The sequence below is a fragment of the Cetorhinus maximus genome, chromosome 1 (genome assembly GCF_964194155.1).
Source record: "Cetorhinus maximus chromosome 1, sCetMax3.hap1.1, whole genome shotgun sequence".
In the NCBI taxonomy this organism is placed as follows: domain Eukaryota; kingdom Metazoa; phylum Chordata; class Chondrichthyes; order Lamniformes; family Cetorhinidae; genus Cetorhinus; species Cetorhinus maximus.
The window spans coordinates 88,073,802-88,100,222 of NC_135879.1; the positions used below are offsets into that span (position 1 = coordinate 88,073,802).

The 26,421-nt window shown below is 40.8% G+C and overlaps 1 protein-coding gene across 5 annotated transcripts in view; it reads right to left on the reverse strand.

Annotated features, from left to right (window-relative positions):
* The window catches only part of prdm5 (PR domain containing 5), a 368,385-nt gene that overhangs the window by 260,998 nt on the left and 80,966 nt on the right, over positions 1-26,421 (reverse strand). For all 5 annotated transcript variants that reach the window (XM_078543358.1, XM_078543346.1, XM_078543337.1 and 2 more), the window contains 3 exons: positions 25,405-25,497; positions 25,021-25,142; positions 1,488-1,567 (listed from right to left, as the gene is read on the reverse strand). In XM_078543358.1, the coding sequence (XP_078399484.1) occupies positions 1,488-1,567; positions 25,021-25,142; positions 25,405-25,497 (295 nt within the window). The remainder of the gene's footprint in view (positions 1-1,487; positions 1,568-25,020; positions 25,143-25,404; positions 25,498-26,421) is intronic.

The following is a 26,421-nucleotide window of genomic DNA, read 5'->3' on the forward strand; positions in this document are numbered from 1 at the left end:
TTGAAATGCACTGACTGACAGGGTCATGCCAATAGAATCAATTGCAATTTTGAAAAGAGAATTGGATAAATACTTGAAGGGAAGCAAATTGCCTGGGTGTGGGGAAGAAAGGGGCCTAGCTAGAAGGCTCTTACACAGAGCCTGTACAGGCACAGTGGGCCAAGTGGACTCCTTCTGTACTGTACACTTCAACGATTGACTAAAGGTTCATACAATAGCAAGAATCACATGACATATATGGGAGGTGGCTGGCCAAGTGTGGGTTGATATGAATTTTCTTTTGGCAACATTCGAGGACAGACTAATCTCTTGAATGCAGAATTGAAGAGATTGAGGGTGGCTGACAGATCAGGTACAGAGTGGGCAAGGACACTACAGTCATCCATAAAACGTAGATCATGTATATCTCTGGAGATATGGAGATCACATGACATTGACCAAAGCTTTATATGCAATATTTATAAGCAGCATCATTCACTCTCCCTCTTTTATAAAACTTGTTCTCTCAATTTCCAGTATAAACTACTAAAATTCATAAAGTTCCATGGCTTCCAATGGACATGCTGCTACGTTCTCAGGTCACTGCTCTCATCCTATATATTCCACGTTATATGCAAAAATAGTGAGTGATGCAAGGGATCATTATAACTGAATGGAAGAAGACATTTCATCTCAATATTATAAATAGCCATGGTATGTCTTGCAACATAAAGTGCTTTTTACCATCTCGATTTCAAAACCTGCAGAAGCACATTATACTTGCAGAGCCAGTGTATCTAATTTTGTCTGATGCACATGGTCAACAGTTCACTTTTCATCATTAAATCATACGAGTTTTAAAATTGTGAAATCTGATTGGCTGACAGGCATGTAATCTTAATTCAAAATTGTTTTGCCAATATTACCAATTATTTTGTATGTGTATGTCCCACAGTCGAGGTAGTTCAAGGTAGGGAACGACTCCAGATCTCGACAGTCAACACAATGCTTAGCAAAGATTGAAAAATTATGTAAAAATGAACTATATCTGAACCACGGTCAAAATGGACTGTTTGCATTGCTAAATGAAAACTGGATTGAAAGGTCAATGGCTTTGACCTTTACTGATCTCTTCAATAACCCCCACTATAGCTCAGCTTATCGATTTGAAAACGACATTATGTTCATTTCTCCATAATAATGTTTCTAAAATAAAAGTCAGTTAACAAGTAAATTGATCTAAACGGTTAAGGTGCAATGCACAAGAATGAAAGCCAAAAAGGCAACGTGTCAATCTTTACATTTACATCACTCTTATGCTGAGCTATCAGTGAAAGGATTAACTAACTGAACTCATATTCAAACATTTTATGTTGGAATTGACTCCGAGGCTAATTCATCCAATAGAAGTACCTGACAGCTAAGCCCCAGTAAACAGCCCACGTTAGTGATCTAACACAAGCACGGCATGCTGCAAGGACTAGAAGGGGGTCGCTTGTCTGCCTGACCTTTCGATGCTCCTGTAGGGTTGCAGCCGAAGAACACTTCTTATTGCACACAGAGCACATCAGTCTCCTCCGAGAGTTTCCTGCAGCCAGAAAAGAAACACTATCACGTTTCAAATCTGGAAGACAAAAATGAATTGCATTTATATATTTCCTTTCACAACCACCTGATGACTCAAAGGAAGCACAAGCACAGCTTCAAAACACTTGCACTGAGGTGAGGTCACTTGATAGATGCTGGATGTGTACAGTTTTACCCTTCTTGGAAACTGTAAAATTTCTTAGGTTCTCATGCTAGATCCAGCATAAATATTTTTTAACCAGACAGCTGAAAAAATGCAAAGTAAACCAAAAAAGCGAAAACTGCAGGTGCTGGAAATAAGGAACAGAAACAACTTGAAATACACAACAGGCTAGTCGACATGTATAATGAGGAGTTATAGGTTATGACATTTTGGAGAGTAAACCTTCAAAGCAAAAAAAAATGTAGATCATGATCTGTTGTAGCAAAAAATGTCACATCAACATTTCTGGATATTCATAGTAATGATGATGAACTCATTGCAGTTGGTCATTCATTTATTGCTTTCCCAGTTTCATTGTATATCATTAAACTTGTGAAAAAACAAAGAGCAATTTGGAAACCACTAGTTTTTAAAGCAATCAGTCCTGTGCATGTCTGAAACTCTTCGATATGTTTAAAAATGCTGTGTTGAAATATATAACGTGAAAGCTGTCTGAAAGCAGTAAAAATTGCATCAGAAAGTGACAGCACACCATCATAATGGAAAACTGAAGCACAAGGGAACACAGGATAAGAAAGAGTATTCACCCGTTGAGCCAACTCCTTTCTTAGATCATAAACAATCTATCGATGTCTCTAAAGGAGGTGTCCTTGCCTGTCTCGCTTTCTCAAAAGGTACATCAAGTACTACACCAAACTGCATACTTATCCAACCCCCAGACTACACTATTGAAACCAGACAGTTTCAAAACTAGAAACTTTATTTTAAAAAAGTTCTCAAACTTTTAAATATATTTTAAATATATATATTTTAAATATATATATATATATATATATTTTAAATATATATATATTTTAAATATATATATTTTAAATATATTTAAAATATATTTTAAAGATATTTTAAAAATTCTCAAAACGCCAGGACAAATTATGCGACTGTTTACAGAACCATCCACCACTTCTACTTTAATTAACTAAGATGAGAGTATTATTAGTGCATGCTAAATAATATCATGGAACCAGCAGCCAAAATTGACCTAAATTGCAAAGATTACAGATTATAAATTATCCCGCAGCATTCCTTAACTCCAAGATTCCTGTACTGTTATGCAATGTAAGATCATAAGAAATAAAAGGAGTAAGCCATTCAGCCCATCAAGCCTACATTCAAGATCATGTCTATCTGATTGTAGCCTTAAGTCCACTTTCCTGCATGCCCCCCCACACCCATAATCCCCGGCTCCCTTGTAGATCAAAAATCTGTCCAATTTAGCCTTGAATACGTTTAGTGACCTAGCCTCCACTGCTCTCTAGGGTAGAGAATTCCAAAGGCAAATTACTATAGTGTTCAATGGTTTAATTGATCTCTGTTTGACTGTGTTAGTCTGTTACTGATCTATGTTCACTGTGCTTAATTGCTTAAACCTGTGTGCGGAGCTAGAGAGCTTAAGTAATTTACATCATAAAGAAGGTTCTGGAAGGTTCAGGGCTGAGAACATGTGTGTAGAAATCGTGTAAATGCTGAGATATTTTAAAGTACTGTGAATAAACCTGTTTTGGATTTAGAATGAGTGTCATCTCACAGATGTCTACAGCACAGAAGGAAGTCACTTGGCCCATTGTGTCCGTGCCGGTCAACAAATATCTACTACCCTAATCCCATTTTCCAGCACTTGGCCCATAGCCCTGGAGACTATAACAACGCAAGTGAATATCTAAATACTTCTTAAATGTTACGAGAGTTTCTGACTCAACCATCCTTTCAGGCAGTGAGTTCCAGACTCCCACCACCCTCTGGGTGAAAAAATTTCTCCTCAACCCCCCTCTTAGCCTTAATTTATGCCCCTGGTTATTGACCCCTCTACTAATGGAAAAAGTGCCGTACTATCCACCCGATCTATGTCCCTGATTATCTAATACACCTCTATCAGGTCCTTTCTCAACATTCACTACTCCAAGGAAAACAACCCCAGCCTATTCAATCTTTCCTCATAGCCCAGGCCCTCTAGCCCAGGCAACATCCTGGTAAATATCCTCTGTACCTTTTCCAGTGCAATCACATCCTTCCTATAATGTGGTGACCAGATCTTTTCATTGCTCCGAGATAAATCTGATATACAAGGTAAATATAGTAAACCGAAAAATACATAACAACCACCCTCTTGAGGGAAGAGCTTTCTCCTTATCACCATCTTATATGGGAGGCCACTTACTTTTAACCTGTGCCCCCTAGTTCTAGATTCCTTCAGGAGGGGAAACATCCTCTCAGCATCTAGATCTCATTCTTGAGGAATAAAATCAATCAGAATTACCTGCACAGCCTGGTGACCCTTGAAAGAACACAACTGCCAGTACTAATAATGAAAATTTGCAGCTCCTTTACAAACAAACATATCGATAAAGTTTGCTCCAAAAATAAAATGCAGCAGAGTGAGATGGCTCAGTTATATTAGTTTGAAACAATCCCACAACACGCATGTCACCACTAAACAGGACTGACAGAACCCCTATAATCGCTACCAAAGTAGAAAACTGTTAACCCTTTCAGGAACGTCACCATTATCAATATAGAAGGTTACTGCACATTTAATTTCGCAATAGGAATTATCACTTCATTTAGAAACAGAAATTACACATATCAAAATCTAAATCTAAATCAAATAAATGATCTATCCCAGTGATAGAAGATCTTGCAGCTTTTAAATGATATAAATTGTGTTCACTACTGAAAGGATTCAGTAGAGTCACAACGAACCCTGAAATTGTATATATAGGCTACTTAAACTCTAAGTGATAGATCATAGGATCATAAACTTTTATAGAACAGAACAGGTCTTTCTCTATGAGCCACCTAATCTAATAAATAATAAGTGAAGAGGGCACTCAGTGGAGGGCATACCTCAAATCACACTGTAATAACTCAACCTTATTACAATTACACAGCTCTTCCCTGCCCAGTTCATGCTTTATAAATATAAAGCTGAAAAAAGAAATTGGTTTATGAAGAGCTTCTATCTCACTGAGGAAGCTTCAGGCTAATCCACATCCAACAAAATGCTCTGAAAACTCTGCTCACATTTTGACAACTGTGACAAATTCTACCACAGCTGCTGAGACAATCAACAACATTCTCAATAAAACAACCTGCAACATTCTTTAAAAAAAGTAATTCATCCTATCTCCCAATGTTAATGAATTCTTTAAAAAAAAGTTAGGATCTGTATCTTTGCTAAAAAGTAATCTGTTCTTCCTTGGGCCAATGTTTCATTGAAATCTGTCCATTGGTTTTTGAGACATATTGCTTACAAACAGATAAACAGACTAATAAACAGGGGCAAAAACATTACCTCCACCCACATTCATTGGCAGAGGTAATTCGAAACACTGCTGTGGAGATGGAGAACATGGAGAAGAGAAAGATTAAAAAAAGAGAAATGGGTGGAAAACGCAAAACATTTTTTTCAGAATAGTAGATCTCCATACTGTTGTCACAAGCGAGACAAGCAACGGCTCTCAGATTTAACTAGCTGATCTATTGAGAATGCTTAGCCTTACGTGATGCAAAAAATACACTGATTCACTTAGGTAATTGAAATATTTTCTTTGTTAATTACATCCACCAAAATTCAATTTTCAGGCAAACAGCAGCACTAACAAGAATAAAACATCAAAAATATAACAGCAGTGTAACTTATAATTTATTTTAACCCACCAAAAATGTCAGCAAACTACCCACTTTTAAATTAAACACATTTGGTTTTGGGATACTGTAGCTCACTCAGCAATAACATTTAATATATTAATCTGACATCAATATAATAATAAAAACCATTTGAGAAATTAGCAACTAAAGACAAGTAATCCGATAGATAGACGATAATACGAACAAGCTGCTTCTATGCAGCTTGTTTTTCTCAGTTTACACATACTTACTTGCTCTATTACTGTAAGTCATTTGCCAGGCGTAATTATGAAATGCCACAACCAACCAATCAATAGGAACACATGACAATAAAAGAGCCATTCCAAGGTCATTCATGATATATGATGTGATTTAATTAGCAGTCTATTAATATCCAATATATTTTTCAATCTTCATTTAAATAATAATAACCATCCATTAGATCAACTTTGTCCTGCTACTGCCATTAATCATGACACCCTTGGTATACCTAAATATTACATCGTAGGTTGAAGGTCAGTTACCAGATGTATTTCACTTCCTTTTCCTAGCTGGTTCAATGAGTGAAGGAACGTGCAGCTAAGTACCAAGACCTGCTTCCAGTTCAAGAGCTAATGAGCATGTGTTTCATACTCCCCTATTTATTTTACACCTAACATAAAGCAATTACAGGAAGCACTGGGCTTTGCCATTTTAATTTACAGCAACTGATATACAAGGATGTTCCTGACTGCTGTGTTATTTCTTAAAATTCGGATTCTTGTTAGACATTAAGAAACAATACCAGAAAGGAAACAATCTTTATTTGGGATTTGCAGTGAACTCTGTCGACAGGAATGCAAAACATTTCAATTAGGGCAGTGAAGCCAGGACCAGACTGGCCATCATTTCTTCAAGGCCTTATTTTCCTTTTTGAAAGGCCAGCTAATTCTTCATGCAGACAATGAGGAGCACCAGAGAAAATCATGAACCATGTAAATTCGCACTTAAAATGTTTTTAGAACAATCATGGAAAGTAACATTTGAAAAAAAATCCAGGACCAGTTTTCAGAAGTTTGTGGAACATTCTCTTGTAAGTGTGAAAATGGAATTAGAAGACCAACTCTTTTCCTATTCATTTCTCTGTACCTTATTACTTGGTTTCTATGAGGTCATTGGTTGAGTCATACATTTTCAATCTAATTAACTTCTTTTCCTGAAACTGTTCTGTACGGTTAATATTCATTTCCATTCAATATTAGAAATGAGTATTCTGAATAATTCAGTTTTCAGTTATTAAAAAAATTCATACCCTCCACGTCGAATAATGAACTACAAATTGCATTAGGCCCATCACCAAGTGTGGCAGATTCTCCATTAAAGTGGCAGTGAATTAGGCATATAGCCACTGCAGAGACCAGGAGGCCAACTGTCATTATAAGGCCACCAGAGACCAGAATGAATGAACACACCCCTTCCCTCCTCACCCCAACCCCCAATCACTGGAGAACAGATGCACACCCTCCTCGATGTACAGACCACCAAAGGTGCAATCGAGTAATAAATCCTATGAATCATACCAGAGATCACGTGTACCTTCAACCATTTAGGATCACATATACACTATCAAAACTGAGCAAAGCAGGAATCTTTTTTTTAAAAAAGCATTGATAGTTTGCTGGAGACCAAATATGTCCTACCTGCACCATTTCCCACTCACCCCAACAGCATCACTAGAGTAACAAGGATTACATAATACCCTGATTTATAAAACAGAAGCAAGAGATGTAGAAATACCATTAACTCCCTCAAAATAATCAACACAAACAACTAAATCAACAACTAACGTGGATGAAAATGACCGACTTCAACGTCACAGAAGCACCATTAACATTGGACAGAATCTTATGCTGGTGACGGGGGGGGGGTCCTACTCACCAACAGGAGAGCTAACAAGAGCCCCATGTTACCTCTTTCTGAGAAGGTCCACCAGTATTGCGTGCCAATTAGGCACTTGACAGACCACCGACAGGCCTTTCCCCAGATCAGGACCCCGGTGGAGGAAGCCCCGCCTGCCAAGACTTCTGGTCAATCAGATGTTGACAGCTCAATTGAATGGCATCAACACCAGAGAGGCAGTGACTGCCAGAACGATACCCACCCAAGACCCAGGACCCAAAATACAGATGAATGATGGTGCGAGGAAGTTCACAGGCTGGGGGTTGCGGGGGAAAAGGTTGTGGGGGGAGTCAGCAACAAGGGGGGGGTGTGTGCTGTGCTCTTAGTGACCCCACCCACTTCCCATGCCAGATCCCTCCATCAGTGCCTTTGAATGAGGGATCTGCTCCTAGCAGCCAGCATTAACATCTTTGCTCATCGTGCAAACAGGCTCCCCTGACCTGCTGGGTGGTTAATACCAATAGTAGCGGGATGAGGCCCTTATTTGGAGATCTGCCACCCTCTCTGATTAAATGCCACCCCATCACCAAACATGCCTGGGGGAAATGCGCAAGGTCCTGCCCATTGTATGGAAAGAAGAGCTGTTATTATGGTTAGCTAAAACGATCTCAGTGACTGTTCCAGGCTAATAAAAAAAAATAAACCAAGCCAATGACAATAGTGAAGTGAAGGATAATGATGATATCCTCAAGAGCAGCAAGAGTTGTGACTCACCTATTTAACCAATCTAAGATATTAGGCTGAAAGAAACTAGGGTGAAATAATCTCAAAAAATCACATAAAAATGCTTCTCAATGAAGCATGGTTTAAGCATGAATAAAAACTGAAAAGGCCAAAAATACCCAGCTAGTTAAACAGCACCTTGTGGAAAGAGGAAAACAGATTTAATATTGCAGGACAGTGGCCTTTTACCAGCTATTTTTATTTCAAATTTGCACATTCAGAATGTTTTACTTCTGTATTCATGTTTTAAAGATAGTCTAACAATCTCAGTAAATGAGATTGAAATTGGTCCAGTTTAATAGCACAAAATGGGTTCCTAGCTAATCAGCGGCCTGCTCTACAGTGTGCCAATTAAAAGCAGAAATGGTGCAAAACAGGCTGCTAATTTGCTGAGGCAATGTTTTGCTATTGGAAAAGACTTATTTGGCCCCCAATATATCATCTTTTTTTACATCTGAAGTTACTGGGTGCTTGAATGGAGTCTTGCGAAATAGCTTAACGCTCAAATGCATTAATCTTTCCGATAAATTGAGCTGACGAAGTATATGAAAAAGTTTTTAGTATGAAAAGAAGGGGTTAAGTTGAGAAGGTGAATGGAAAAGGGAGCAGAAAAGGGGGAGGAGAGAGAGAGAGGGAGAGAGGGAGAGGGAGAGAGAGGGAGAGAGAGAGAGAGAGAGAAAAGGCAGTAATCTTACTGAAATTCATTTCAGAAATTTGGGCACTGGAAATCAATCTATTACAAACTACTATGAATTTCCCATTTGTGACCCAGGACTTCTCCCTGTACATCCAGATGTAGTCTTACACCAATGTTTTCCACGTAACTTTATCTGCCTTCTCCCATCTCAGACTGAGATTGCTCCAATTTTAAAGTCATTTCCTATAGCTTTGTTTTCTAAACATTCTGAGCAGACCCCTCTGGAACATCTTTCAGAAGTTAATTCAATGAAGATGGCGGCATAGCTATTTAGGATTTTCGATTAGGTCTGTTTCTTGGTTGAAGTAAGGAAGGTTACACTTCTCAATAAAGCAAAGCAATATAAAAAGTGACAAAACAGAACAAAAAAAGGGGAGAAAAAGTAATTTACTATGTTGTGCTTGCTCTTGGACTTACTCGTACTCAACTGTGCTGGAACATATATGCAACTGCAGCTTTCTACTTTTACTGAAGCTTCAGTTTCTGAAAAAAATCCAATCCCCAGAGCTTTACCAATCAAGATTAGGCAAAAATCTATTACACCCATCATTCATGCATGCTAGATGGAAAGTAGCAGCAAAAAGGAGCCTGTATTATTTAACGATCATTTTCCTCCTTCCTTAACCCAAACAGGAATTACTGATAAAACATCTCGATTATAACTTAAATTTTAAACTCACACAGTTGTTACTTCTAATCGCTATTATGAACAGCCTTACATAAAGAATAGTTAATTACTATCGAATTCCCGGCCCAAAGTGAATCCCTCAATCTGTGGTGCACAACATTATGTTACACCACCAATTCAATGCTTTTTCAAGAGGAAGACAGACCTCATAGGGACAGCAAGCAATTTCCCTTCAAACTGACTTCCAACCTCAATTGAAAAAGTTATTTTTAAATGTAGAATTAACAGAAATGTTCCCTACTAGAAGTACCATCAAGTTGGTTCCTTTAGGGAGAGTGGACACTTCAGCGTAAATTTTCATGGTGAAATCTGCCTGCATTTAGGCAGTACAGAGAAGGTGCAACTGGCTCAGCTGGGTTAATGGTCTGCATGGCAACAGGTTGAATAATCCCAAATAAGGCCTGAAAGCCCTGAGAGCTAGGCTGTTTAAAGAAATTCATGAAAACAGTCCTGGTTGCCACTCCAGAAGCAACAATTGCTCTCAGGGCATCCAGCTAGCCCTAAGGAAGTTTGCTGGACTGATAGCCAACAGCACGTTTTGCATTTTCTCACACCCTTCTGTATATAGTTGCACACCTTGCAGTATGCGCCCCTCCAACTTATCCATGAACTGCAATGCAGGAGAGGAGGCCACCTGCATTGTCTGCACATGAATTTCCTTCGAATACTGAGCCCTGGGGCCTCAACCTAGTGCAGCCACTTCTGCACCACCATGCATGCCCATTCCCCCGCTCGCCCCCATCAAACCTTCCCCCAAGAAGGAGGCATCTGTTTCATCACCACCTCCAGGCCATTCTCTGCTTCACCCTATGAAAAATCATCTGTGTCACTGAGTAGTTGTATATCGGCTGGTGCTTGAATGAGTAATATGTCATGGTGAAGTCAGAAAAGCAGGTGCAGGACTGGAGAATCTGGAGCTGCCAGCTTACTTATCAAAGTCCCTCATACCATAAAGGCCAGAATCTACTGGATGAAAAGATTCATTAATTTAAAGGGTTCCCTCTCACTGGTGGTTCAAAAGAAGTAACAGAATAACAGTAGATCTTGAAAATACTTAATGTCAGTAAAGTGATGGAAGGAATCATCGACAGTGCTATCAAGTGGCACTTACTCAGCAATAACCTGCTCACTGACGCTCAGTTTGGATCCACCAATGGCCACTCAGCTCCTGACCTCATTACAGTCTTCGTTAAACATGGTCAAAAGAGCTGGGCTCCAGAGGTGAGATGAGAGTTACTGCCTTTAACATCAAGGCAGCAGTTGACTGAGTGTGGCTTCAAGGAGCCCTAGCAAAACTGGAGTCAATGGGAATCAGGGGGTAAACCCTCCATTGGTTAGAGTCATACCTAGCAGAAAGGATGATAATTGAGATTGTTGGAGGTCAATCATCTCTGTTCTGGGACATCGCTGCAGGAGTTCCTCAGGGTAGTGTCCTAGGCCCAACCATCTTTAGCTGCTTCATCAATGACCTACCCTCCATCATAAGGTCAGACATGAGGATGTTTGCTGATGATTACACAATGTTCAGCACCATTCATGACTCCTCAAATACTGAAGCATTCCATGCACAGATGCAGCAAGACCTGGACAAGATTCAGGATTGGGCTGATGAGCATCAAGTTACTTACGCCACACAATGACCATCTCCAACAGAAAAAAAATCCAACCATCTTCCCTTGATCCAGCATTACCGTTGCTGGATCCCCCACTATCAATGTTATGGGGGTTACCATTGACCAGAAACTGAACTGGACCAGCCATAGCAGTACTGTGGCTACAAGAGCAACTCAGAGGTTGGAAATTCTGTGGTAAGTAACTCACCTCCTGATTCCCCAAAGCCTATCCACCATCTCAAGGCACAAGTCAGGAGTGTGATGGAGTACTCTCCAATTGCCTGGATGAGTGCAGCTCCAACAACACTCAAGACAAAGCAGCCCGCTTGATTGGCACCATATCCACCACCTTCAATATTCACTCCCTCCACCACTGATGCACAGTAGCAGCAGTGTGTACCATCTACAAGATGCACTGCAGCAGCTTACCAAGAACCCTTCGACAACACCTTCCAAACTCATGACCTCTCCCACCTTGAAGGACAAGGGCAGCAGATGCATGGGAATACATCACTTGCAAGTTCCCCTCCAAGCCAGACACCATCCTGGTTTGGAGCTATATTGCTGTTCCTTCACTGTTGCTGGGTCAAAATCCTGGAACTCCCTTCCTAACAGCACTGTGGGCATACCTACCCCACATGGACTGCAGTGGTTCAAGAAAGTGGCTTACCACCACCTTCTCAAATTAGAAACGGGCAATAAATGCTGTCAAAACACTCAATACTCTCTTCCAACATCTTCTAGACACACCGAGTCACCAATGTGTCCGCCCATGAGTTGTAGAGTTTCTCCCACATTCCTAAAGGTCAAATGGTTGACCTTCCTTTCCCTGTGTTGTCGTTGATTGTAGTGACCTGTTCCTTCACAAAAAATACACACAATTGAATCTCATTTGTGTGTGTGTAGATATTTCATTCTGCTCATGCTAATAAGTGCAGGCTATGTTTTGTTCTCTTCACTTTCACTCAAAAATTACCACTATCGTTTTCAGAATGTGAGATAAGAAACAGCGGGAGAACATGTGGCTTTTGGAGGTTTTTTTGGGGAGTTGGGGAGGTAACTTGTCTATATTATCCTATCTTATTCATTTCTTCACCTCTACTGGGGACAACAATGATGCGGAGCAGTGCTGCGTTTCCAGCATTACCTCAGGCTGTGTATGGCAATTCACACCTTCACTTTCTTTGGCTATTCTGAAGTCATTAACACTATTTTGGTACTGTAATATTGTAATGTGGTGCCTGCACCACTTCCTTTCATACTGCCAACACCATGCCTTTTTAGGGTATCCTGTAATGGGTGCCAAGCAACGTTTCCCACCTTGCCCTCATCTCTGACAACATCAACAGAAGTGTCTAAGAATCTGAAGGCCTTGACCACAGCAAACACCCTGATCCTGATGCCCCTTTTCCTCTCACTGAGCTCTAGCTCACTCTCTCCTTTCAGTTTGGAAAGCCTTCTGGCCTGCTAAATTATTGGCAGAGAGCTGCTCAGCTGCAGGGTTCCTGCCTGTATATTTAATTAGGTGGCCCCAGGAAAATGCAGTTGGATGCTGGCAGGATCAGGTAGTTGGGCCAAAGGCCACCCTGCCATTTCAAAAAAGAAATGCTTGCATTTATATAACGCCATTCATGTGCTCAGGATGTCCCAAATCACATCGCAACCAATTAACTACTGACTGGCCCAGAAAAATCCAGGCCTTCATGCCTCCCTCCTGGTTCAGTTGCTTGGTGACATGCTCAGAGACAGTGGCTCCATTCACTGTAATGGGGAAGAGCAGTTCAGACTAAAATCTAATCCTGGGCCACCAACCTCCAGAAGCTGTTAACACAAAAAGAAAACACCCAGATAATAAAATGCCTCAGATTCACACAAATCTAGATTATCTTATTAGAGTGGGCCAAAGAACCATTTATCACAGGGAGACATTTCCCTCACCGTAATCATAGAGGTGCTGAGGTGGAAGGGAAACTCAAAACGTCAGCAGTATTTTCTACTTAGCATTTATTTCTACTGATTTTATTTTAAACCAGACAAATCTGGATGCAATCCTTCAGACCGAAAATACTCCCTATAGATTTGATTTCCTGTTCAAAGTCTTGCATCATTTTGTTCACTGACTCAATATTCTGCTAGGTCCCAGATCTTGTTACATCATCAGGCAGCAGAAATTAAGGAGTAATTCCATACATCAAAAATACTGGGTGGGTGGCAAAGGATTACCGGCAATAATTCTACTTCCCTTTTGGAGTTTATGGCATCATCTGAAACCTCTGACTGGGTTACTGCATTGTAATTCATTTCCATCCAGCATCTTCTTTCAGAACAGGCTTAGTGAATTGGCATCCTTTGAAGTTCAAACTCATATAGGACATGCAAAAAAAAAAGAGGACTTCTTGAAATTCTTACTTGGGATACATTCTATAACTATAAATCTGAAAAAAATAGTTATGTCTTCCATCACCTATTGGAATCCCTCAAGACACTTCTCATATCCAACAGGATTTCTTTTAGGATAGGGTTCCATTTCACATATTTAAAACAATCCAGGTTGAAGTCTAATAGGAATCAAAATGCTATACTGAAACCTGACTGTGGAGTGTGGAAGGCGGCCCTTTGAGGTGATCTCTATTGCTCTGTTTGACCAATACATGATATCTAACTAGTCTTTAGGGAATCACCGAGGGAAAAGTGACGTTCTTCCAAGTTATTGCCTGTGAAACTGATTGGGTTGAGGATGTGTGAAGGAGCCATTTACTATTATTTTTGCATGAAACACTATCCTTGGCCCGACACACTTAGTGATAAGACCTACCACAGCATGGCTTTTGCTCCCTCAACTGAGCTTCCCTCCAGAGTTAATTGGGCTGGATGCTGTTTTAGACTTTGAAAATAAGAACATGCCTCCCTGCACCCCCTCCCCCACCCCACCACCATACCCCATAAGGGACTTAATCATTTCGCTTCTACGTGCAAATTAGCAAAATGCTTGTGGTAGAGTGATTCAAACTTACTCCCATTTGGAAGTCTCAACTTTTCTATGTTTACAACTTCCTTCTTATGATAAGTAGATGTGGAAAATGTGTCCACAGTGCAATGGACAAAGGAGACTCCGTATTCATTCAGACACTGAAATGCTTCTTTGATTAGAAACATAGCTGACCACGTGCCTTTCCTTACCCTGTGTGGCAAGAACCACTCGTACCCAAACTTGGCATCTCCTGAAATCCCACCAAGGTCTACGATTTTCAAATAGCAGCAATTAAGTATTTCAATAGCAACAATCATTTAATTGCTGTAAAGCACAATAAACATAGAAGGCGAATACACAAACCCTGTACAGGCATTCCCTAAACACTGGCCAAGATCCACATAAACAAACTAAAGTCCCAAACTTGGCTTGAAAGCAACAGCACATATACAAGATTGTGCATCGTTACAAAGTTGCAAGTTTCAAACTACTACACTTACATAATATTATGGTTCCTGCACCTTTAATAAAATAAAATTCCATGACTTTCCATGTCTCAACTATAGACTTGCAGCATCATTTTAGACGTCATCTCCTCCACCAGGTGTTTGTTCTTGCTCTGCCTTACCTTGTTTACTGCACTCCAGCTCTGAAGGAAGTGTCCACTGAGCCCTCCTCCTTCACAACTGATAGCAACAAACAGACTTTTCCACACACGAGGCAAACAAGAGGGACTGGGGAATTTGGCGCACACGACTAGGCCAATTATTGCCACTCCTCCGGCAGTGTCCAAAGCAGCCAACCTAACATGTAGACCGTTCCCAATTGACAGACTGCTCGGCCAACGATGGTATGTTTTGGAGTCTGTCAGAACAACAGCAATTAACAAAGGCAATGGACAGGAGCAGGCAGGAGGAGATCAAAACCTAAACTGGATTCTGGACATGTGAAGCAAAGCAAAGATTGTGAAGAGAGGGAAGTGGACGCTGGAAAAACATTGCAAAAGGTTGGAATTCCACCCAAATTCAGAAAAGTATCATTCCTGTCCAAAAAGGGCCAAAGTCATTGAAAAGTCATGAAATTTTGTGAAGTACCATTCCTGTCTTTACAAAATTTTATGACTTTTCAATGACTTTGGCCCTTTTTGGAAATTTCCATGTCTTTTCCAGGCTATGACCTGTGGGAAACCTGAGAATTGTTTTCATATTCATTCACAGGATGTCAGCATTGCCAGCAAGGCCACCGTTTATTTCTCATTCCTAATTGAGACTGTTGTGGTGAGATACTTTCTTTAACTGCTGCGGTCTGTGTGGTGAAGATGTACAGTAACTGTGGGAGTTCCAGGATTCCATCAATGATAAAGGAATAGTGATGTATTTCCAAGTCAACATGGTGTATGACTTGGAGGGGAACTTCCAGATGCTGGTATTACATAGGCACCTGCTGCCCTTCTCCTCCTAGGTGGTAGAGTTTGGATGGTGCTGTCAAAGAAGTCTTGGCGAATTGCTGCAGTGTAGCTCATAGATGGTCCACATTTCAGACAGGTGGTAGAATGAGTGGATGTTTAAGTTGGTGGATGGAGTACCAATAAAGTGGGTTGTTTTCCCTGGATTTTATCGAGCTTATTGAATTTTTGTGGAGCTGCAATCATCCAGGCAAGTGGAGAGTATTCGAAAGCACTTGTGCCTTGTAGATGATAGGTAGGCTTTGATGAGGCAGTGAGCCACTTGCCATAGAATTCCCACCTGAATTGCTCTTGTAGCCACAGCATGTGTGTGGCTGGTCCAGTTAACTTTCTAGTCAATGGTAAACCTGAAGTGGGGGATTCAGCGACAAATTGAATGTCATGGGGAGGTAGTTAGAGTCTCCAATAGAGTGCATCACTGCCTGGCACTTGTGTGGTGTGAATGTTACTTGACACTTATCAACCCAAGCCTGAACGTAGTCCATGTCATACAACATGCAGGCAATGACAGTTTCATTATCTGAGTAGCTGCAAATGAAACTGAACACCCCAATCATCAGCAAACATCCCCCCCTTCTGACATTATAATGGAGGGGTCACTAATGACACAGCTGAAAGCAGAGGATACTGCCCTGAGAAACTCCTGCAGTGATGTCCTGGGGGTTAAGATAATTAGACTCCAAAAACGAGAGTCATCTTTTTTCCCCCGACAGCCACAGCCATCGTACCATTCCTCCACCATTCCTACACCCCACCCCACCAATTCCCAATGATTTTCATTCTACTCGAACTCTTGGATGCCACACTCAATGAAATGCTGCCTTGATGCCAAAGGCAGTCAATTTCACCTGACCGCCAGAATTCTGTCCTGCTTGAACCAAGGATGTAATGAGATCTGGAGCTGAGAGGTCCTGGCAGAACCCAAACTGAGCATCAGCAAGCAGGTTATTGGTAAACTATTGTTACTTATTAGCATTGTCGTCAACACCTACCATCATTTTGTTGATGAGAGTAAACTGATAGGGTGGTAATGAAACATAAAAACTAGGAGCAGGAGAAGGTCATTCGGCCCTTTGAGCCTGCTCCGCCATTCAATATGATCACGGCTGATCATCTATCTCAACACCATACTCCTGCTCTCTCCCCATACCCCTTGACACCTTCAGAGTCTAGAAATCTATTTATTTCCTTCTTAAACATATTCAATGACTTGGCCTCCACAGCCTTCTGTGATACAGAGTTCCACAGGTTCCCCTCATCTCAGTCCTAAATAGCCTACCCCATATCCTGAGACTGTGACCCCTTGTTCTAGATCCCCCAGCTAGAGGAAACATCATCCCTGCATCCAGTCTGTCCAACCATGTCAGAATTTTACATGTTTCTATGAGATCCCCTCTCATTCTTCTTAACTCCAGTGAATACAGGCCAAGTCGACCTCATACGACAATCCTGCCATCACAGGAATCGGTCTGGTGAACCTTCTCTACACTCCCTCCAAAACAAGTGTATCTTTTCTTAGGTAAGGAGACCAAAACTGCACACACTACTCCAGATGTGGTCTCACCAAGGCCCTGTGCAGCTCAGTAATTCCTTACTCCTGTACTTAAGTCCTCTCACAATAGTGTATTTAAGACCGAGATAGATAGGTTCTTGATTGGTAAGGGAATCAAAGATTACGGGGAGAAGGCGGGAGAATGGGGTTGAGAAACTTATCAGCCATGATTGAATGGTGGAGCAGACTCGATGGGCCGAATGGCCTAATTTCTGCTTCTATGTCTTATGGTCTTATGTCTAAAGCCAACATACAATTTGCCTTCTTAACTACCTGCTGCAACTGCATGCTTGCTTTCAATGATTGGTGTACAAGGGCACCCAGGTCCCTTTGTACATCAACTTTTTCCAATCTATCACCATTTAAATAATAATCTGCAATTCTGTTTTCCTACCAAAGTTGATAGCTTTGCACTTTTTCACGTTATACTGCATGTGTCATGTATTTGCCCACTCACTCAACTTGTTAAATCACCTTGAAGCCTCTTAACATCCTCCCCACCACTTACATTCCTACCAAGTCTCGTGCTGTCAGCAAATTTGGAAATATTACATTTGGCTCCCTCATCCAAATCATTGATGCATATTGTGAATCGCTGGGGACCAAGCACTGATCCCTGCGATACCCCACTGGTCACTGTCTGCCACTCCAAAAAAGACCCATTTATTCCTACTCTCTGTTTCCTGTCTGCTAACCAATTCTCAATCCATGCCAATATATTACCCCAAATCCCATGTGTTTTAATTTTAAATACTAACCTCTTATATGGGACTTTATCAAAAGCTTTCTGAAAATCCAAATACACCACATCCACTGGTTCTCCCTTATCTATTCTGGTAGTCACATCCTCAAAAAACTCCAGTAAGTTTGTCAAACATGATCTCCCTTTCATAAATCCATGTTGACTTTGTCTAATCCCGTTGATATTTTCTAAGTTTCCTGTTATCAAATCCTTTAAAATAGACTCTAGCATTTTCCCCATTACTGATGTTAGACTCAACGGTCTGTAATTCCCTGTTTTCTCCATCCCTCCTTTTTTTAAATAGTGGGGTTACATTTGCCACCCTCCAATCTGCTGGGACTCTTCCAGAATCTACAAAATTTTGGAAGATGACAACCAACGCATCCACTATTTCCATGACCACCTTCTTCAATACCCTGGAATGTAGATTATCAGGTCTTGGGATTTATCAGCTTTCAGTCCCATTTATATTTCCAGCACTTTTTTTTTTAGTAATACTAATTTCCTTCAATTTCTTCTTCTCACTAGACCCTTGGTTCCCTCGCATTTCTGGGAAGTTATTTGTGTCTTCCTCCGTGAAGACAGAATTAAAGTAGTTGTTTAGCTGCTCTGCCATTTCCTTGTTCACTATTATAAATTCTCCTGTTTCGGACTCTAAGGGTTCAAAGACATTTGTCTTCACTAATCCTTTTTTTCTTCTTACATGCTTATAGGAGCTTTTACATTCTACTTTTATGTTCCTTGCTCTATTTTTCCCCTCTTAATCTGTCTCTTGGTCCTCGTTAGCTGGGTTCTAAACTGCTCCCAATCCTCAGGCTTGCTAAATTTTCTAACAACTTTATACGACTCCACTTTGGATCCAACACTTTCCTTAATTTCTTTTGTTAACTATGGTTGGGCTGCTTTTTCTGTTGCTTTTTTGCTCCAGAAAGGAATGTATAACCATTGCAATGCATACATCCTTCCTTAAATATTTACCATTGCCTATCCACTGTCATGAAGTTTAATAAAGTTCCCCGATCTATCTTAGCCAACTCATGCCTCATACCTTCATAGCTCCACAAGCTAATTGGCACAGGGTCAATAAGATTAAAGAGGTAAACGCGTGGCTCAAAGATTGGTGTGGGAGAAGTGGGTTCGAATTCATGGGACATTAGCACCAGTACTGGGGAAAGAGGGAGCTATTCCGTTCGGAAGGGCTCCACTTGAATCATGCTGGGACCAGTGTCCTGGCGAATCGCATAACTAGGGTCGTAGATAGGGCTTTAAACTAAATAGTGGGGGGGGAGGGTTCAGCTGCGTGGAAGTATAAAAAAAATCAAAGTTTAAGGAGAGGGTAAGAGTGCATGTTAGTGACGAGGCTAATTGCAATAAAAAAGTGAAAGGAAGGGACAGAGTGTGTGAACGCCATATTGCACCAAAGAATCATATAAGAGTAGGAAAATTGACAATAGGGCAAACTTAAAGGCTTTGTATCTGAATGCTGCACGTAGCATTCAGAATAAAACTAATGAGTTAACAGCGCAAATAGAGATAAATAGATATGATTTGGTGGCGATTACTGAGACGTGGTTACATGGAGAACAGGTTTGGGAGTTGAATATCCAAGGGCATTATTAAGGATGAGATTTCAGAATACTTGGAAATGCATGGTAAAATAGGGCAAAGTCAGCATGGTTTCATCAAGGGGAGGTCATGCCTGACAAATCTGTTAGAATTCTTTGAGGAGGTAATGAGTAGGTTAGACAAAGGAGAGCCAATGGATGTTATCTACTTGGACTTCCAAGGCCTTTGACAAGGTGTCACACAGGAGGCTGCTCAGTAAGATAAGAGCCCATGGTGTTAGAGGCAAGGTACTAGCATGGGTAGACGATTGGCTGTCTGGCAGGAGGCAGAGAGTGGGGATAAGGGGGTCCTTCTCAGGATGGCGGCCGGTGACTAGTGGAGTTCCGCAGGGTCAGTGTTGGGACCATAACTTTTCACTTTATACATTAATGATCTAGATGAAGGAAGTGAGGGCATCCTGGCTAAGTTTGCAGATGATATAAAGATAGGTGGAGGGACAGGTAGTATTGAGGAGGTGGGGAGGCTGCAGAAGGATTTGGACAGGTTAGGAGAATGGGCAAAGAAGTGGCAGATGGGATACAACGTGGGGAAGTGTGAGGTCATGCACTTTGGCAGGAAGAATAGAGGCATAGACTATTTTCTAAATGGGGAGAGAATTCAGAAACCTGGAGTGCAAAGGGACTTGGGAGTCCTAATCCAGGATTCTCTTAAGGTTAACTTGCAGGTTGAGTCAGTAGTTAGGAAGGCAAATGCAATGTTGGCATTTATTTTGAGAGGACTAGAATATAAAAGCAGGGATGTGCTGCTGAGGCTTTATAAGGCTCGGGTCAGACCACATTTAGAATGTTGTGAGCAATTTTGGGCCCCGTATCTCAGGAAGGATGTGCTGGCCCTGGAGAGGGTCCAGAGGAGGTTCACAAGAATGATCCCAGGAATGAAAGGCTTAACATATGAGGAACGTTTGAGGACTCTGGGTCTATACTCGATGGAGTTTAGAAGGATGAGGGGGGATCTGATTGAAACTTACAGAATACTGAAAGGCCTGGATAGAGTGGACGTGGGGAAGATGTTTCCATTAGTAGGAGAGACTAGGGCCCAAGGGCACAGCCTCAGAGTAAAGGGAATACCTTTTAGAACAGAGATGAGGAGAAACTTCTTTAGCCAGAGAATGGTGAATCTATGGAATTCATTGCCACAGAAGGCTGTGGAGGCCAAGTCATTGAGTGTATTTAAGACCAAGATAGGTAGGTTCTTGATTGGTAAGGGGATCAAAGGTTACTGGGAGAAGACGGGAGAATGGGGTTGAGAAACTTATCAGCCATGATTGAATGGCGGAGCGGACTCGATGGGCAGAATGGCCTATTTTCTGCTCCTATGTCTTATGGTCTCAGTGTTTCGGAAGGATAGGCAGGAAAGAAAAGGAGGTGGTGTAGCTTTGTTAGTAAAGGAAGAGATCAGTGCCAGGGTGAGGAATGATATAGACACTGGAGAGCAAGACGTAGAGTCAGTCTGGGTAGAAATAAGAAATAGCAAGGGAAAGAAGTCCCTGGTGGGAGTAATCTGTAGGTCCCCAAAAAGTAGTAGGGCACAGTATAAACCAGGAAGTACTGGGAGCATGTAAAAAAGGCACGGCAATAATCATGGGTGATTTTAATATGCATATAGACTAGACTAATCAAATTGGCAAGGGTAGCCTTGAGGAAGAGTTCATAGACTGTATTAGAGATTGTTTCTTGAAGAAATATGTTGTGGAATCAACCATGGAGCAGGCTATTCTGGATTTGGTTTTGTGTCATGAGATGGGATTAATTAATGATCTCATAGTAAAGGGTCCTCTAGGGAAGAGTGATCATAGCATAATAGAATTTCAAGTTCAGTTTAAGAGGGAGAAACTTGAGTCCCATACTAGTGTTCTGAAGTTAAACAAAGGTAACTACATAGGTATGAGGACAGATTTGGCCCTAGTGGACTGGGCAGGACAACTACAAGGTAGGACAGTTGATGAACAGTGGCAGATATTTAAGGAGATATTCAATTCGTCCCAAGTAAAATATATCCCAATGAGGAAGAAAGATGGTAAGAGGGGGAAAAAACATCCATAGCTAAGCACAGAAGTTAAAGATAAATTAAAGGCAAAAACTAAGGCATACCAAATTGCAAAGGTCAGTGGCAGGCTGGAAAATTGGGAAACTTTTAAAGATCAACAAAGGGTTACTAAAAAAATAATAAAAAGAGCTAAGGTAAATTATGAAAGAAAACTAGCGCAAAACGTAAAAACTGATAGCTAAAGCTTCTACAAGTATACAAAAGGAGAGTAGCTAAAGTGAATATTCGACCCTTGGAGGACAAGACGGGGGAGTTAATAGTGGGGAACGCTGAAATGGCAGTGACGCTTAATCAATATTTGGCCTCAGTTTTCACAGTGGAGGACACTAGGATCACCTCAATAATAACAGGTAGTGCAGAGGAGATGGAGAAGGAGGAACTTAGAACAATCATCACTAGAGAAAAAGTATTGAGCTAACTATTGGGATTAAAGGGTGACAAGTCCCCAGGACTTGATGGGCTACATCCCAGGGTCTTAAAGGAAGTGGCAGCAGAGACAGTGGATGCATTGGCTAAAATATTCCAAAATTCCCTGGATTCTGGAAAGGTTCCAATGGATTGCAAAAATGCTAACATAACACCCTTATTCAAAAAAGGGGGGAGGCAGAAAGTAGGAAACTATAGACCAGTTAGTTTAATGTCTACCATTGGGAAATTGCTGGAATCCAATATTAAGGAAGTAGTAATGGGGCATTTGGAAAGTCAAAATGCAATCCATCAAGGTCAGCATGGTTTTATGAAGAGTAAATCGTGTTTGATTAATTAAAATCACAGGGAGTTAGGGGTAATATATTAGCTTGGATAGAGGATTGGCTAACCAACAGAAACCAGAGAGTCGGGATAAGTGGGTCTTTTTCTGAATGGCAAGCTGTAACTAGTGGGGTGCCACAGGGTTCAGTCCTTGGGCTCCAACTATTTACAATCTATATTAATGACTTGGATTCAGGGATAGAAGGTACTAAAGCTACATTTGCACATGACACCAAAATAGGTGGGAAAGTAAGTTGCAATGAAAAAATAAGAAATTTACAAATGGATATGAACAGGTTAGGTGAACGGACCAAAATTTGGCAGATGGAGTGTAACGTGGATAAGTGTGAGGTTACCCATTTTGGTCGGAAGTATAAAAAGGTAACTTATTATTTAAATGGAGAGAAACTTCAGAATGCTTCAGTGCAGAGGGATCTGGGTGTCCTTGTGCATGAATCGCTGAAAGCTGGTATGCAGGTAATAAGGAAGGCAAATGGAATTTTGCCATTTATTGCTAAAGGAATAGAGTATAAAAATAGGGAAGTGTTGTTGCAACTGTATAAGGCATTGGTGAGACTGCACCTGGAGTACTGTGCACAGTTTTGGTCCCCTTACTTGAGGAGGGATGTAGTTGCATTGCAGGCGGTTCACAGGAGGTTCACTAGACTGATTCCAGAGATGCTGGGCTTGTCTTATGAGGAGGGATTGATCAGTTTAGGCCTATACTCACTAGAGTTTAGAAGGATGAGAGGAGATCTAATTGAGGTATATAAGATGCTAAAGGGGATAGACAAAGTAGACGTGGAATGAATGTTTCCCCTTGTGGGGCATTCTAGAACAAGAGGCCATAGCTTTAGGCTAAGGGGTGGTAGATTTAAATCAGAGATGAGGAGGAATTACTTTTCTCAAAGAGTCGTGAATCTGTGGAATTCACTACCTTAGAGTGCCGGGACACTGAATAAATTTGAGGGGGAGATGGACAGATTTTTAATTAGCAATGGGTTGAAAGGTTATGGGGAGAGGGCGGGAAATTGGAGTTGAGGCCGAAATGAGATCAGCCATGATCGTAATGAATGGCAGGGCAGGCTCGAGGGGCTGAATTACCTACTCCTGCTCCTTGTTCTTATGTTCCCTTGTTTAGACTTAGGACCCTAGTTTCGGGTCGGACTACTTCATTTTCCACCCTAATGAAGAATTCTATCATATTATGGTCATTGTTCCCTACAGGATCCTGCACAACAAGATTATTAATTAACCCCTTCTCATTGCACAAGATTTGCCAGATTTGTCTTGCTTTGTGGACAGGACACGCTTGGATAATTTTTCATTTTGCCAAGTAGGTACATGTGTTGTAACTGTACTGAAACAGTTTGGCTAAAGACACAGCTAATTCTGAGCACAAGTCTCAGAATTATAGCCAGGATGTTGTTGTGGCCCATTGCCTTTGCTGTATTCAGTACACTCACCAATTCTTAATATCATATGGAGTAACTCGAATTGGCTAAATACTGGCTTCAGAAATGGTGGTGACATCAGGAGGTTAAAATAGATCATCCTCTCAGTACTCTGGTTGAAGATGGTTCCAAACACTTCAGCCTTGATTTTTGCACTTATATGCTGGTCTCTGCCATCACTGAGGGTGTGATGTTCATGGAACCACCTCCTATTAGTTGTTTAATTGTCCACCACCATTCACAACTGGATGTAGCTGCAGATTTTTGATCTGATCTATTGTTTGTGTGATCGCTTAGCTCGGTGTATGACTTGCTGCTTCCTCTAGTTAGCTAGACCTTTATTGTAGCTTCACCAGGTTGGCACGTCATTTTTAGATGTGCCTGATGCTTCTTGTAGCGTGCTCCTCTGCATTCCTCATTGAATCAGGATTGGTCCCCTGGTTTGATGGTAATGATAGAGTGAAAGAAATAAGGGGCAACGAGATTATAGATGGCGGTAAAATACCTTTTTGTATGGCTGATGGCACACAGTGCCTTATTGATGCCCAGTATTAAGCTGCTGGATCTGTTCTGAATCTCTCTCATTTAATACAATGATAGTGCCACACAATATGGTGCCCTCAGTATGAAGATGAGATTTTGTCTCCACAAGTATTGTGCTGGGGTCAGTCAATCCTATCATGGAGAGATATATGTGAGACAGGTAGGTTAGTAAGGGTGAGGTTCACGTAAAGTTTTCCCTCGTGCTGGTTCTCTCACCACCTGCTGCAGGACCGGTTTGGCATCTATGTCCTTCAGGACTCAGCCAGCTCGTTCAGTAGTAGTACAATGAGCCCCTTTTACTGATGGCTATTGAAGCCTGCCACCCAGAGTTCAGTTTGTGCCCTTTTTACCCTCAATGCTTCTTGCAAGAGGTATGTGACATGGAGGAGTACTCATTCATCAGCTGAGGTAGGGTGGTAGGTGGTAATCAGCAGGAGGTTGCCTTGTGTACATGTGCATTTGTTTTAGCACTGCCACTACTCTGAAATTTACCCTGAAAATAAACAGATCAAATTCATGAGCACCAGTATCTTTAACGCAAACAAAAACATCCCAGGGTGGAGGACATACTTCTCTATCTCCAGCAGTGCATAGAGGCTTGAGTCACTACTAAAAAAAAACTATTGTGTCAGATTTAATCCTTGAATATAAACTATAATCAAATAATTATAATGTACTCCTTTATAAGGATAAATGAAAATCTCAAATCAAGCTACACATTTTTGTATATGCTTAATCTGTCAATATTTCCTCCATTCATTGGGTTTGGATCATTCTTTCCTTTGCTCAGTGTTCTTACCTGTGTGCACATTCTCTTTGTGCTTCTTTAAGGCATCTTTGCTCTTGAATCTTTTCCCACAGCTATCAGCCTTGCAAACAAACCTGGCATCCCCTTTGCAGGCTTCCTTATGCTGCTCAAAACTGTGGTAGAGAGTTGGTAAGAACCACAATGTGATAAGGACGTAGCATCTTTCTATTACATGCAGACCAGGTTAATACATGCTACACAGCAGAGTCTCTGACTTCCATCATGCTTTGCCCAACCAGGGTAGGGAAGAAGCAAGGCAGTGTTACTTTTATATTTGGATTTTAATTTGCATGCAAGCAGCCAAGGTTGGAAAACAAGCTGCTATAGGAAACGGAAAAGGGTTACAAAATGGACAAATGTGGTTCAATACAAAACCTTGACTCAGAGCTGAAGGAGATGTTACAAACAGAACACTGATGGCTTCGAGCAGTGTCGCCGGCAAGAACATTTTCAGTACACTGTAGAACACTACAAGCAAATAAACATACACAAAAACTTAATAGAGCCAAATTATTTTCAAATCAAACATCTGCTACTTAAGCAAACAAAAGCATTTAATATAAATCAATGCAAGTCAATACAGCAGTGAATTTTTGCATCAACATTTATTTTAACCACACTTAATTTACAATTTCTGAAAGAAATTTTTCATAGAAGTGGAAGTGAAAACAACAGCTTCCAAATTATACCACACACAAACAATCATACAAACATTTTCTGCATTTCATCTGAAAATCCTCGCTCCATTATATTAGCAGAAGCATCCAAAAGTTTAAAATATCAGGTAAACAAGTCTAGTAAAAGAGTGGACAGAGGAATTTTAAACAAACAGATAAATGTCTGTATGATACTATCTTGTGATATAATTTCAGGGCCAATATTATGTGTAATCAAATATTATCTAAAGTTATTATCTGAATCCTCAACTCTGGACCGATTCCAACGCCAAATAACAGCCATAGGATATTCTGGGGATCAGAATGGATGATGGTAGAATAATAGTTAATGCATGGATTAAGTTTATCTAAAACCTTCCAATCCACCACAATAACCATGTGCACCAGGTCACATCATTAAGGGCATCAGGAATGGTCTCTACCTACACAAAAGCAATTATATATATTTACAGAAATAAATAATGACTTAACACCAAGGAAGATTGGTTACATTTTCCAACATCATTTACAACATAAATATATGGAATATCCTTTCAGAAAGTTATTGAATTGCACAAATATGCAACTCATCTGACCAACTTGCTCAATCTACTTCCAGTTTCATTAGTTGTAAATTGTTTGGCAGGGTAACTCATTGAATACTTGTGTATTGAAATGTTTTTGCATGTCTTCAATTTCTTTCACGTATGACACAGCCTTTCACAACCCAAGAACA